The sequence below is a fragment of the Pezoporus occidentalis genome, unplaced genomic scaffold (assembly GCF_034315485.1).
Source record: "Pezoporus occidentalis ecotype Australia unplaced genomic scaffold, CSIRO_AGI_Poc_V1 ctg71, whole genome shotgun sequence".
In the NCBI taxonomy this organism is placed as follows: domain Eukaryota; kingdom Metazoa; phylum Chordata; class Aves; order Psittaciformes; family Psittacidae; genus Pezoporus; species Pezoporus occidentalis.
Genome location: NW_026916062.1, coordinates 2,305,493 through 2,320,091, shown reverse-complemented (window position 1 = coordinate 2,320,091; position 14,599 = coordinate 2,305,493). Strand labels below are relative to the sequence as shown.

At 41.1% G+C, this 14,599-nt stretch overlaps 1 protein-coding gene across 2 annotated transcripts in view; it reads left to right on the top strand.

Annotated features, from left to right (window-relative positions):
• The first annotated feature begins 403 nt into the window (after positions 1–403).
• KCTD8 (potassium channel tetramerization domain containing 8) overlaps positions 404–14,599 on the top strand; it is a 90,104-nt gene continuing 75,908 nt past the window's right edge. The window contains exons 1-2 of one of the 2 annotated variants that reach the window (XM_062642502.1): positions 404–1,297; positions 4,925–8,155. In XM_062642502.1, coding sequence (XP_062498486.1) covers positions 454–1,297; positions 4,925–4,953 — 873 coding nt within the window. In that variant the 5' untranslated portion in view covers positions 404–453 and the 3' untranslated portion in view covers positions 4,954–8,155. Of the gene's footprint in view, positions 1,298–4,924; positions 8,156–14,599 lie in introns of those variants that run through there. The other variant, XM_062642501.1, reaches the window with a different exon arrangement.

Below are 14,599 nucleotides of genomic sequence, written 5' to 3'. Positions count from 1 at the left end.
AGGAGTCGAGGTAGGGGCTTGGCTCTTCCCTGGGCCGGGCCTGGCAGAGCTTCTCCAAACGGCAGCCGGCTCTGGCGGCCGCTGGGCCCTGAGCCCAGCGCGGTTGCGGGTCTCCGCGGCCGCACCGCTGGGCGGAGCGCGGGTAGGGGCAGGGGCAGGGGCAGAGCTCAGGGCGGGCGCGGGTCGCGCCAGGCCGGGCCGGGCCAGCTCAGCCCGTGCCGCCGCCGGGGCAGCGAGGGGGCGCAGGGGGGCAGGTGAGGGCTGGCGCCGCGCTGCGGGGCCGTTCCGGAGGGCGGCAGGAGCAGCGGCTCCGTCCAGGCGCTTCCGGGCTCGGCGGTGGAAGGAGGAGAAGGAGGAGGGGAGGGAGGAGAGGGGTGGGGTGGGTAGAGGGGAGGGAGGGAGGCCGGCTTTTTTAGGAGGGAGACCCTCCTTCGCGGCCGCCCGCTCGCAGCCATGGCTTTGAAGGAGGCGGGCGGCAGCATCCTGCCCATCAGCGACATGGTGTCGGGGCCGTCGGGCTCGCCGTTCCCCGAGGTGGTAGAGCTGAACGTGGGGGGCCAGGTGTACGTGACGAGGCACTCCACGCTGCTCAGTGTCCCGGACAGCACGCTGGCCACCATGTTCTCCCCGTGCCGGGGCGGCCCGGCGGCAGCTCGCCAGCTGCCCAGGGACAGCCGGGCTCGCTTCTTCATCGACCGCGACGGCTTCCTCTTCAGGTACGTGCTGGATTACCTGCGGGACAAGCAGCTGGCGCTGCCCGAGCACTTCCCCGAGAAGGAGCGGCTCCTGCGGGAGGCCGAGTACTTCCAGCTGAGCGACCTGGTGAAGCTGCTGTCGCCCAAGGTCACCAAGCAGAGCTCGCTCAACGACGAGGGCTGCCAGAGCGACCTGGAGGACAGCAACTCACAGGGCAGCAGCGACCGGCTGCAGCGGGCGGCGCTGGACAAGCGCTCAGGCTTTCTCACCGTGGGTTACCGCGGCTCCTACACCACGGTGCGGGACAACCAGGCGGACGCCAAGTTCCGCCGCGTCGCCCGCATCATGGTGTGCGGCAGGATCGCCCTGGCCAAGGAGGTCTTCGGCGAGACCCTTAACGAGAGTCGCGACCCCGACCGCCCCCCCGAGAAGTACACCTCCCGCTTCTACCTCAAATTCACTTACCTAGAGCAAGCCTTCGACCGGCTCTCCGAGGCGGGCTTCCACATGGTGGCTTGCAACTCCACCGGCACCGCCGCCTTCATCAACCAGTACAGGGACGACAAGATCTGGAGCAGCTACACCGAGTACATCTTCTTTAGTAAGTACCGCCCGTGCCCCGGCCCCTGGGGTGCGGTGGGTGTGCTCTGTGCTGTGCAGTTAAAAGTGTATCCGCACCCCTACACTCCGACCCTTGGTCTCCTAAAGCAACATGTAGCCCAAGAGGAACTGGGGCTGCCGCCTCTTCATCCTCATTCGGTGCTTGCCACCGCCACAGTTCACATTTTATTCCATGCGTTGGGGAGCGGGAGGGACAGGGCTGCCTAGCGCCCCGTCCGCAGCGCTGCGGGGGACCAGCTTCTCCCGCGCATTGAAGCAGTGGGAGCGGCGCCCACCTTTTGGTGCCTAGTGTGCCAAGGGAAGAACCATCCCCCTGCACCACCTGGCCCGTGTCGGAGTCTCCGGGGTGGCGTCGCGCTGGTGCCGGGTCGGGGGGCTGCGGCAGTGGGGGGTCCCATTCCTGTGGCCGGGCGCAGTGCTGGCCCCGCGGAGGAGGGTTGCGGCGCTCCCACCCATCGAGGCGGTGCGGGGAAGGGTTTTAGTATTTTATGGCTGCTTTTCCTTCCCGAGGGAGCGCACTGCGCCTGGTCATGGTCTCCGTGAGGGAAGGGGCAGCCAGGGCACGGCCAACTTCCCGAGGAGCAAGAAACAGCGTGGTTCCAACAAGGGGGGAAGGGGGAGGGGACAATGGAAAAAAGAAAATAAACCACTCCGTGGTCGGTACAGAGCTCCTAAGCAACTTTGCTAGCTGGCTGTGGGTTAGGCTTTAAGGTTTCAGATCACTTGCAAATAGGAAAATCAAGCAATAACGAGTGAGTTTAAATCTGGCAAAGTATGTAGTGCTATGTAGGGCACTGTCTGGGCAGTGGTTTCGAGTAATGAAACCGCAGCTGGATGGAGAACACCAGCCCTTATCTGAGATTTGTCTTTGAAAGGCACAGGCAGCCTTAAACGTAACATGTTTTTGAGAGCCAGCTGAGCCTATGGAAGAGTGAGGTGTTCTCCATTCGCTTCTTTCTTCTGCCTCTGTGTGGCCTCACGCTCCCTGAGCGCCGGACAGATTCTCTCGTAGAGCATCCACCTGCCGCTGTGGTGAGGTGGGAGATGCAGCCTCTAACTAATTTCATCAGCAGGGCAGCTAAACAGAAGCAACCTATTTAGTGTCTAAAACTGAACCTAAGCATAGTATTTAATAAAGGATGGAAATGTGGAAGGGTTTCTAGTTGGGGGAGAAATTAATTAAATAATTTACACTACTGTATATGGTATGGGTGGTGACCACCCTTCGCTGAGCAGACTTAAGTAGTTAAAAATCAATCTTCATACTATATTAAATGAGTTTTTGAAGATTAATTGCATAGCTTATTGCCAATCATATTTCATTACCATACGTAGAAATTGAGTTGTAGAGGTGCTTTACAATCTACAAGGTGGACATTTATCAAGTATTTTACATGATTATTAAATCTTCTTCCTGAGAAAAATAGTCATAATGATTTTCTAAATAGCAGAAGTTCCTTATTGTTCTTATCAAGACTGTGAACACTTGGTTCTGTTTGCTCAGAAATAAATATGTAGGTGAAGAATTATTTGTGTGCATTTGTGATGCTCATAATGTTTTGGGTTATATTTTGCATGTGGTTGCTTTATTGAACAGTGCTGTAATTCATATTAATGTTCCAAATTAGTCCCTGGTGTAATACCACTGATTTGTGTGGAATAATGCTAGGGATGAATTTGATGCTCTACATCATGATTTTTGTTTTGATTTTCAGTCTTCCAAGTTACAATGTTATGATAAGTAAAACAGTTATTACTTAAATTGATACACTTAACTTTTTTTTTTGTTTTTTTTTTTTTTGGTGAGTATGGTTTTTTTTTTTTTACTTCTGAGTGCAAAAATGGCTGAGGAAAAAAAATAGGCTGAAAAGTTGGGGAGCATATTTTAATTTTGGCTGTTTCTTATGTGTTTAGGAATCTTTTTTGTTTAACAATTTTATACATGTTCATATGATTAGATATATTTTTCTGAAATATAGCAATATGGAGACAAATCACCAAAATGGGAAGAGAAACAAAACACAATGCCCGAAGTAATGCTTTAGCTTTGTTTGCTTGTTCGTTTTTAAACTAAGTGTCCAATTGATGATGACTATTGACAAAACAGAACATTATTATTAAATGCCCTGGATGCATTGGGTGCTTGCTGTTGCTTTGCCTGGCTGCTGCAGAAGAATTCATCAAAGGGAGAGCAAACCTTGGAAGCCTGCATCAGGGGTGAGAATCATGGTCAGGGTTACTGGCTGCAGGCTCTCCAACAGCATTAGCCTGGACCGTATTCTTTCCTCGCTCATAAACAGACCTTAATATACAGAGAAGAGCATTCACTTTTCAGTTTGTTCCTTGCCACATGTCCCCATGAACCCCAGTTTTGTTTGGGAGGTTGCTAATTTCAAGAGCTCTCATGGGGAATGTCCAACTCTGGACTCTGCCTTGCAGAGAAAAGTATCAAGACAAAAAACTTCAGGGAGCTTATTCTGGTTTTGGCCAGCACCTGAGACTTAATTTGGTGCCAGCAGAGAAGAAACCTAGTGTTATGTTCTACTGGAAAAGCTCTAGCTGTGTTTGCATTTGTTATTCACAGCATGAGTATCTGCAACCAGCAACTGTATTAGTTGTTGGTCTGTACCTCTATAGCAATTACACAAACTTCTCTTTCACCCTTTCTTCTCAGGACTTGTGTTCAAGTCTGTAGCAAAGTGTTTGGAAAAATACATTAGGATGTATATGTTTCCCCCATTTCCTTAGGTCCTGAGTAACTATGTTTCTCACAGCTACTAAGGCATATTTGGTGGCCAAAGGTTTAATCTATGGTTTGTGGAACAGATTTCAGGTTTAGGTCTGTTTCTAGTATCTCTCAAACTTCAGTAGATATTTTGAGTTGAAATGATGATACATCACTTTTTTTTTAAAACAAAAAAAAAAGAGGAAATTATATTATTAAACCTTCAGGCAGATTAAATTCATCTTGGGTGCTACGTATATATTTAATTACTCTATGAGTTCCTTAATGTCTAGGGATGGGTTAGTTGTTGCAGACTAATTCTGATTGAAGAACCAGAGGTCATTTGAAGCTGCTTACCAGAAAATAATGCTTCAGCCTTTGGCAACATGTCCTGACAAGTACAGAGACAGACTTTCCTCTTACTGTGCATAATTCCTACAAAAAACATTAGGTTCTTTGCCCCCAGTGGTGTGCAGGCTATCATGTATACAGTGACAGCTTCATTTGTCTAGACAATTACTACACGGCCAGAATTCAACCTGCACCTAGTATTGGTGGATTAGTTCTGAAAAGTGCTCACAGATCTGTTCCATGTACCCATTATAAATCCTGTTTTTTAATAGTTAATAAAAGGAGTAAATTCTTATGTGGTACTGAAAAGGGTCTAAGTATACCGTAAGCTTTTCCTTATTCCCCCCCACCCTTGATAGCTTGGCTCCATGATATTGAAGCTGTCGCCTTAGTATACATGAGGATGATTTGGGTCAGTTAACATGACATGTAATGCATATGCAGTCTGGGAAAGAGGCTTAAACTCTTTTGCTGCTTAGTTTCAAGCTGCCATAGAGGACCACTGATTAGTTATCTGTTGGTGCACTGTAGGTGGTGGCCTTCACAAAAGTTGCTTCTAGCTGGAGACAGGAGACCAGGAGGCAGGAGACCTTGCTTCACAAGGCTGCAGGCAACGTAACACGCCTTCTGTTAGCTGGTCCTCTTTGTGAGGAAAAAGTGTAATTTACATTTTTAAAGCTTCTTTGTTTGTGTTTGTGTTTTTTTTTTTTTTTTTTTTTAGGTTCACTGTATCTCTCAGTACTGTTGTGTAATGTAGCGTTGCCTGTGCATGCTATTACTATTTTTTTCTTCTGTAGAATCTAATTGGTCTTAATGGATTTTGCATTTAACATCTACGCAATCTGATTTATGGGTGTTGAAAGCATCGTGCTCAGCTGGAAGCTCTCTGTGCTGAACTGACATATTTATTGTAAGAAAAATGCAGTAATATCTCATGCAAAAAATTTTGACATGTGTTCTATTTTGACATTCCTGTATCACATGTGACAATATCTTTTTCCTTGTCTCTTGCTTTAAACAGGTGACATTTGCATGAATTTATGGTGCTTATTTTACACTTGAAGTCACAGCAGTCTGAGATTATATGGTTTGCTGTAGAAATTGTCATAAGCAAGTGATAATAATTCTGTAATCAGTGGGGAATAAGCAGTTGGAAGCAATTAACTTTTAGGAAACAATATGGAATTTTGAAAAAACAAAACCCCCAAACCTGCAAAACCACAGCACCAAACCCCCTAAAAAACTTGCCCACGGCAAAACCTGGCTGACAGTTGAAACATGGGGAACAAACATGTTCAAAAAATACTTTGAAGTGTTAGTTGCTCTGTGAATGCTAAATTCAGCTCATCATTCCTGAGCAAAGTGAGGGGTTGGTGGGTCAGCAGATAAATTGCTCTTCTGAGGGCAGAGTGGTATTAAAGCCACCCTGCATGTGGTTTCTGTGACCATGCCAAGTTGCTCTCCATCCTTCATGTTGTAGTGCAAACTGTCTTGAAGGGTTAAATCAGTATCACAAGTATGACATAGGAAAGTTTCAGATTTCTGACAGTCTCAAGATCTATGAATGTTATTTCTGGTAGGACTATTGAGCAAAGCCCTTTAAAGAGAGACTGTAGGCAGTTCTGGCCCTGTGACTTTGGAAAACTGACATAAAAGTTAAGGATTTTCTGCTTTGTGAGTCCAGATGAACTTTAATAAAGTTTAAAAATAAATAAATAATAGGCTACTCTTTATCTTGTATTTTTTTCCAAAAGTATATGTCCCTGAATGTAAAGGGATGAATCAAAGTGTGCAGTCATAAATTACTAATATGAGAATATCTCTCTTATGCCACCACTTGACATAACATATGCTAATCTAGAGTACTGAAACTGGTGTTCTCATTTTAGTCGTAATTTCAACGAAGAAACTTCATTTGAGAATGATTTTAATATGTGAGATTAAAAAGAAGTTTCAACAAATTCATCCTTTTAATAAATAAATAAGGAAACCACCCTGCATTTCTCTACAGTGAAAAACTGTGCCAGGAACCTTTGGAGTTTTTTTATGCTTCAGTAGAAATACACAAGACTCAATGCAAAGATTTGTGATCAAATTTTAATCACTATATCCAATTCCTGGTCTTATTACAATAAAATAATTTTTTTCAGTACTTTAGAGCCACTTGATATTTGGATCTGAGGATTGGAACTGTTGTGCAGTATTTTAAAAGTAAAATTAGAGATTAACTGAGAAAATCAACTATCCTTAATGTTGCCAGGATCAATACTAGATAAGCAATAAGCACCTTGATACAAGGTGATATTTATGATGTTGGGAAATGGAAACACACTGGGTTTTGATATTATCCTGGACTTGTACTTCTTGTGGATTACATGGGAACAGTGATGGTGTTGAAGAAGCTGACTTTGCTGGATCTGTAATATTCTGCAGGAAAACTGCTTCTTGGTGTCAGATCACTTCATACATTTTTGAGGATTTATGACAGTAATTGCAAGGAAATGTTTACTTTTCCACAGTAGTATGAACAAATCATATTTTATTTTGTTCTTTATTGTCAACATGAACTTCTAGTTATCTGCTGTTCAACTGCAGAATTTATGTGTACAAAAGTTTTCTGCATAATAGTGTGCCAGGCACATGATTTAAAATTAAAACATTACTGCTAATAAAATACATTTTTCAATATACTTGATTTTTCAACATGATATGGCTGGTATTTCACTGCTTTTTTTTTTTTTTTTTTTTCCTTTGCAGCAAATACCCCATTTGTTATACTGTGATGAGAATTTTTGTGGCAAACAAAAATTCACTAATCATTACACCAAGAGGGAGTTCATAGATTCTCACATTATCCTCTTTCTGCCACAGTTCCACATTTAAACATAGGTTTCCAGAAAGGAAAAACTGCTCAGGCAGCTCTTGCAGATGTCAGAAGTAGTATGCTATCATTATGAGAAGTGGCAGAAAGAAACGCTCTCTTCTTGGTCTAGGTGAGCATCAGTATGGCCTGAACAAAGAGACCAGAAATAATTGGTCATGTTTGAGTGTGTTACCAGTTTAAGGGCAAAATCTATGAAGCCAGATACCTAGATGGGCACAGAAGGTAAGTGTGTAAGGTGGCATGCAGCCATCTCATGCTTCTGGGATCCTGGGCTACTTGAGACTTGTGTGGTACCCAGTGTAACTCAGAAACAGCTTAGCGTTGCCCTCCATTGTCTCAGCAACTAGGTAAATCCCAGGTGTCACTGCAGAGAAAGCAATAGCACAGTACAGATTTACACTCTGATTTTCCATCTCCACTTTCAGATCACTTTATTGCCAGAGTCATGCAGGAAGTCTGCACAAAGTTGATCAAGGTTATGTCTGCAGGGCTTTTCCATGCCACAGACTGGTTATTTGGTTGGTGCTTGTTTCATAGAATCACAGAATGGTTTGGGTTGGAAGGGCCCTTAAGCATCACCTAGTTCCAACTGCCCTCCCCCTGCCAAGGGCTGGGACACCTTCCTTTAGACCATGTTGCTCAAAGCCCTGTTGACTTGGTGTAACTGTTGAAAAAAGCAGGACTCGCTCTACCAGCTAACATCCTAAACTGGGATGTTACTTTTATATCCAAGGATGATTTTATTTCATTTCTGCCTATCACATCCTTATTTCTTAAGTCAGTTAGAATACTAATGACACTCAAATCGTGGCTCTTTTATAAACTGAGCCACTGGTAGTTCAGTGGAAAATCCTTAAAAAAATGACCAGGCAAATTTCATTTTGCTTTAGCAAATTAAATGCTTCATGATGGATTTCCCAGGGAGGCTGCTTACTCCAGCTTGATAAAACTGCATGTTCTTCTTGAGAAAAGGTAATTTATACTCTAGTTAAAACTGTTAGGAGAAAAAAGTGCTATGTCTAAAATTAAATTAGCATTCTCAACAGAGTTTAAGTATTATCTGATTTTTATTTTTATTCAGGATTATTCAGTTTATTTATTTATTTAGGACCTGAATGGAATTAATTGTATAAACAGTGACTAACAGCGTGTGAAGCTTGCACTCATGTCCCGTTCACATCTGTAAGATAGACCTTCACTGAGACTGAAGCAGCAGATGTCTTGCTGTCTTTCATGCAAAAGTGAAATTGAAACTACAGAAGTGATTATTTGCTTTCATAACTGTTTCTAGTACAAATAATCTTGGCATTGGTAAGCAGTGATGTTTTTAAGTTTTCATGGCACTTTCAGAAACTAATGACATTCCATTTTGGTTGCATTTTAGCAGATTGTGGTAACAAAACTTGTCATATTTCTTACATTTTGACAATTTAGCTTCAGAAGACATTTAAATTAAAGAATGCATCTTACTGCAAGGTGTCACTCTATTTATATCATCACATCTAAATATTTTGAGGATTTCACCACATAAAAATCAGAGTGGTATTAATGAGTTTTATGTTTCTAGCAACAAGATGAATACAGTGCTTTAAAAATGTTTATGCAAATATTACTTCTTCTCTATGGAGTGGCTTCTATTTTGATACTGTCTTCCCCAAAGTTGCTCAAAAAAGGATTTAAAGGTAGAGAACAGTGTGTTTACCCATTCTTAGTCCTGTGGGGTCTGCATGGCTGTAAGCTCTGTCAGTACTGCTTTCAGTTACAGGTGGTGCACCGATTCCTTCATCAGTGCTTTGCAGATGAGAGTAGTAGGGTCGGAATTCAATTGTTCACTTTCTCATCGCACCCCATATGCCTGGCCCCTATGATGGGGCTTTGAGCAAAGATCCAAGCAAAGGAGGTGCTACTGCCTCTGGGGGCTGCCACTGCCTCTGGGCTGTGCCTCAGGTGCGCTTTGTACAGCTTGTGTCATGTACCCTTGCCTAACTTGTTTTCTGTTCCAGTGACATGCACTTAGCAAATAAAGAAAACTAGAGTGGCTTATAGAATAATAATTAAAAAAATTACTTCTTTTGAAGGGAATACTGCAACATTTAAAAAAAAAATACAGTGACTCAATCCAGGTACAGCAACTCAATTACAAGTGCAAGTACACATGGTGATGATAGCTAATTCTACATTGAAGCAGGTACACTGCACATCTCTGTGGGGGGAAGGAGTGGGCTGAGAAACTGAAGAGAGAAATCAACACCATCATTAACTTTTATTAATAAAATCAAATATTCCAGGTATTCACTTAGCATACATTCAGTTGTATTACACTTAATACATACAGGGATGTTCTCTTTGCATTAGCAGAAAGATATGATTCAGAAATTAAATCTGTCAGTATATTTTATTTTTTATATAAACAAACAACAATAGCCTTCAGATGCATTTTTATATTTTTTCTTTCATCCTTACTGGGATTTACCATTTATTATTATTAACAAATATTCCCAAAGAGAGATGAGTTGGTGTTCAGGGACTTTTGTCACATTTTGTTATAAACAGCCTCCTGCAACTTAAGTTAATAGTAAAGTTGTTTTATATTTTATTGAATGTAGATGTTTAGAAATTCCTGTAAGGATTACAGCAATTTCTGTGTGTTCCATGGAAGTTTGTGGGAACATGAAAGTGTGCTATGATTTCACATGCATTTTATTAGTTAATATTTTATATATGTCTCAGGTACCTATTTGTGAAGCTGTTTATATTTGTTTAATAATGGGAGGGAGAAAGGCCCAGGATTGCATTTATACATGATTATATATACTTTCATATGTTTTATAACAGTTTAATTACACCAGATTTTTTTTTCTGTCTGTTACTCAAATCTCCATTAAAACCACCATTCCTGCAAAGCTGTGAGAGTAATGACAAATGTCTGTTTTGTGTGTTCAGAAGTATTCTCTAGCACTTCTGGTTGTTAATCCAAGGTTCTTTAATTCTTATTGGAACTCACAAATACAAAATAATACGAAAATCAACTACGAAAGTGTTAGAAGACAGATAAAGTAAGTCAGTAAAAGAGAGTGCCAACAATTTAATCAGTGTGATGTGTAGATAATATAGTGAAGAAAGACTAAAACTAAACAGTATTTTACTAGTTTTTCCTAATAAACACATTTTCTTTCCCTTTTGTCCCACAATCACTCATTTATGGCCAGATGCTTCTCAGTATTGTTCTTTTCAGACAGCTGTTAACTGTTTTTGTTGTTAATGCCTATTATGGCTTCTGAGCTGATCTGAAACAAGCAGAGGCATGGCTACTCTTGCCACATAGTTTTGTCACTTTCCAGTGTTTGGGAATATAAATATCACTCGTATCATCCTTCTAAATATACCAATATACAGCCTTATAAAAGTGTGATCAACTTTGCTGAAGTTATGTGAACTTCAGGAAAAGAAACCAAAACCAAAATAATTCAGCTGTTCATGATGCAAGATAGAATGGGACTAATGTTCAAGTTGGGTTGTGCCTGGCCTCTCTTACTTCCAGAATTTTGGCATGAAAACCCACACCTGCTTTTCTGAGTGGCATACCCATTCAAAGTACCATTTCTTCAGAGCAGAAACTGTCAGCGTCTGTATGGGTAGATAAGCTAAACCAGAGCTACATAAGGAATATAACTAAGACCACTGTAATTTTCAATCCTTCGTGGAATTTTATTTTCCCAGCAGCTATAACTTTAATTTTCTCTGTTAGCAGTCCCTCAGAAAGATGTGCATATTTACCTGTTTTTGTGTGTCGTAGTTTGCAAACATAAATTTCTGATCTTCATGCCATTGATTTGTCTTTGGGGATACAAATGAATGTAATGTTAATATAATATACATACTAGAAATAAATATAGTGTTTCTAAATGTTGTAGACAGAGATAAACAAAGTCTATGTGTTTTTGCTTCCCAAAAACCCATCTGGAGTAACAGATAGGATATCCTTTGGCTTCAAAATAATCCTGTAATTCTTTAGGACAGAAGGGACAAACTTTTCAGAAATATTTCAGTTAGTGTGTGATAATTTTAAGCACTACTTAAGTTTTTGAAGTTCTACCTCATAACCTGCTTTTTCCTATGACTTTTAGTTGCCTAGTAGTCCAGCCTCTAGTCATAACAACACCCACATTTTCATTCCTGTCCTTTATTTACTTTTTCCACCTGCAGCTGAAGTAGTTTGGTGTGTAAATTGGTGGAATTATGCCCCTAAATAATTGCATCTGTGATGACATTTAATTACAGGAAGAAGAATGCGCTCACAGTAGAGATTATGTTAAATGCACTCTGTCTAATCAGACCCCGGTGACTGACTTCTGGCAGTGTTTTCTTCCTAAATCCCGTTGCTGTTGATGCGATGAATAAAAGCTGTGCAGCTTATGCAAGTCTATGTCTTCAGAAGATGTTTTTCCTTTTCTGATTTGTGGGTCTGATATGGACTTCATAGCAAGGCTGAACATCGTTCACCCCTGCCAAAAACACGTGTGGACCTCATGGTGCTCTTTGTCGGCTTGTGGCTGGTCAGGACAGGGCTATGGGGATCTGGAGACTGGCTCTGCTGTGGCCTTGGGGACTGCTTGTGGCCTTGGGGACCTGGGAGGGGAGTAGGTGGCAGGATGGGGCCCTGGATGGAGTTGAGAGAGACGCTGCTACAGCTTGATAGTGTCCCCTTGGGGCCTGGTGCTGTGGTGGCCATGTCTGTTTTCTGTGAATACCTTTTCTCAAGGGCATGTAGTGATAGGACAAGGGGGAATGGCTTTAAACTGAAAGAGGGTAGATTTAGATTAGATATAAGGAAGAAGTTCTTTAGTGTGAGGATGCTGAGGCACTGGAGTAGGTTACCCAAAGAAGTGGTAAGTGCTCCATCCCTGGCAGTGTTCAAGGCCAGGTTGGATGGGGCTTTGAGCAACCTGGTCTAGTGGAAGGGGGTTGGAACTGGATGAGCTTTGAGGTCCCTTCCAACCCAAACCGTTCTGTGATTCTGTAAAATAAGTGCTGCATCATCCAAGGGCCTGTGAGCAGGCACCATCATCACAGGTCTGCTTCAGGGCCTCAAAATACTAGAGCAATGATTCAGGGTGGGGTTTACTACAATTTCACCAACTTTTTATATCATAAAATACATAAGTAATAACTCCTTTAATTATGTCTAAGAAGGCAGTTCTTGGACAAAGACACCACTAAAGCAAGAGTAGTATCTTACCTATACTCAGTGGCATGGCACGCTGTGTTTCTGCAACCATACTGCTGAAGCAGCAGAAATTTAATAGTAAACTTCAATTCAGTGCACTTAATCTAAATATTCTTTACATTTGTCTGCAAAATGTGGAATGAAAAAAAGCACCTGTTGTAAGTAATTGCTAAACTGAAGAAAAACATTGGAAAAAAATAATTTCTTTTTAGAGTATGCAGAAATATTTTATTTAGATTTAATATTGATTTGACTGTATGCAAGCCCTTCTATATTGTCACACTTATGCATAAAATGTACAAAGGAGTTTGGGGGGTTGCTTGGCTGCACTTTTTGAAACAGTAAAAATGCTCTGAAGTTTAAGAAGATGCACTGGGTTTTTAAAAAAAGATTTTAATACATGTTTCTGGAATCAGGCTTATCCTCTGCCAGTGAGGATACTAGAGTAGTGAGGCTACTAGAAAAAAAATAGTTATCCTTTTTAATGAACCATGCAACAAATCACATTTGAGAATAATATGAGTCAAAAATTGACCTCCAAATTAACACTAGCAATCTTGAATATATTTGCAGGAAATCCAGCCAAGTTCAGAGAAAATTTCTGTCTGCACTTGTGAGTTCTGTGCAAGCAGCAGGGATAAACAAATTTAAATTTAGGCTGCTCGTTTGGAAAAGTTAGTTCTTACCACCTCTGTAACTGGCAATAAACTGTACTCGTTTCTTCTCTTCCTAATCCTGTGGTTATGTTAGAGGTTTAACAATGCAGAAATTGACATTGCACCGAAGTTCACCTTCATTTCTAGCAGTGGTTATCTCTCAGGCATTAATTTGCTCAGTTTGTAACAGTGAAAGCAAGTGGTAAAAGCTATTTACTGTATTATCAAGCAGTCATATAGCAAGAGTATTGCAAGTTACTATATAATTACTGGTGCTTTGGAGCGGGTTGAAATAATTTCTATTCAAGAAGGTATGTGTGTTAGACTGTGGATCAGTAAATTAAGGCTATTAAATGTTACATGTGCTAGCTATATAAAACTCTCAGATTTTAAGCTTCTTAATAGATTTATAAGTTCCTTGATAAAAGGAAAAACATTTTCCCCATTAAGGCAGTCAGGTGTTGGGACAGGCTGTGCAGTGATGCTGTGCGTGTGCATCCTTGGAGGTTTTCAGGGCTTGTCTGAATCAAGCCCCAGTGGCCTGATCTGACCTCATTACTGACCACACTGTTGAGCAGGAGGTTGGACCAGAGACCTAAGTTATCCTGTGATTCTCTTCTCTGATGTGATTTAAGTTGACATTGGCTATTTGAAATCACTCCTCAGGAAATGAAGAGTAAACTGCTTCCAGTAAATGAAGTTGGTTCTATAGAGCTGTAAATTGTGATTATTCTAAAAATCACAAGCTTTAAAGCTTTAACTTTATGTTACTTTGTTACTTACTTCTGTGTGTCCTACTTGTAGTCAGAATTGGAGGAAATCTTTCAGGAGGAAGTTTCTTAGAGGACTTCCTATCTCAAATTCAAAATCATAGAATGTTAAATAGGCCACAGTCGAGAAAGTATCTGAAACAAATGTTCAGAATGAATGTTGGGTAGCACTGTGATTATTGATCATATGTTGCTTTATTTCCTTTCTTGTTTTATAGCGTCCATGAAATAAATGGTTGTACCAATACAATTCAGGATATTGACATATCGTATATAATTGTCATTATTCTGTACATTTAAAAAAAAAAGCTAAAGGAATACTTAAGTGATCCATGGCATTATTAGAATGTTTAGAATGTTGAAATTGTTTGCAGTATGACTTGCAATACAAAATAATTCCTAACTTATTTTACACAAAGAACTGTTTGTTTCATCTTGGTTCAAAGCTTCTTGAAATATTTGCATTCAGTTCAGTGATTTAATATGTGTATGTAAAGACCCAGAGCATATACAGTTACCAAAATGTAAATATTGATTTAGTAGTCATTTTATGCTGTGCTAAATCCTACATCAAATACATAAGAATTGTGTTATCAAGTATAAAATATTATGCTTTTTTTGTATTCTTTTTTCTGACTTCTGCTTTTTAAATAGGATTTTCCCTCCACA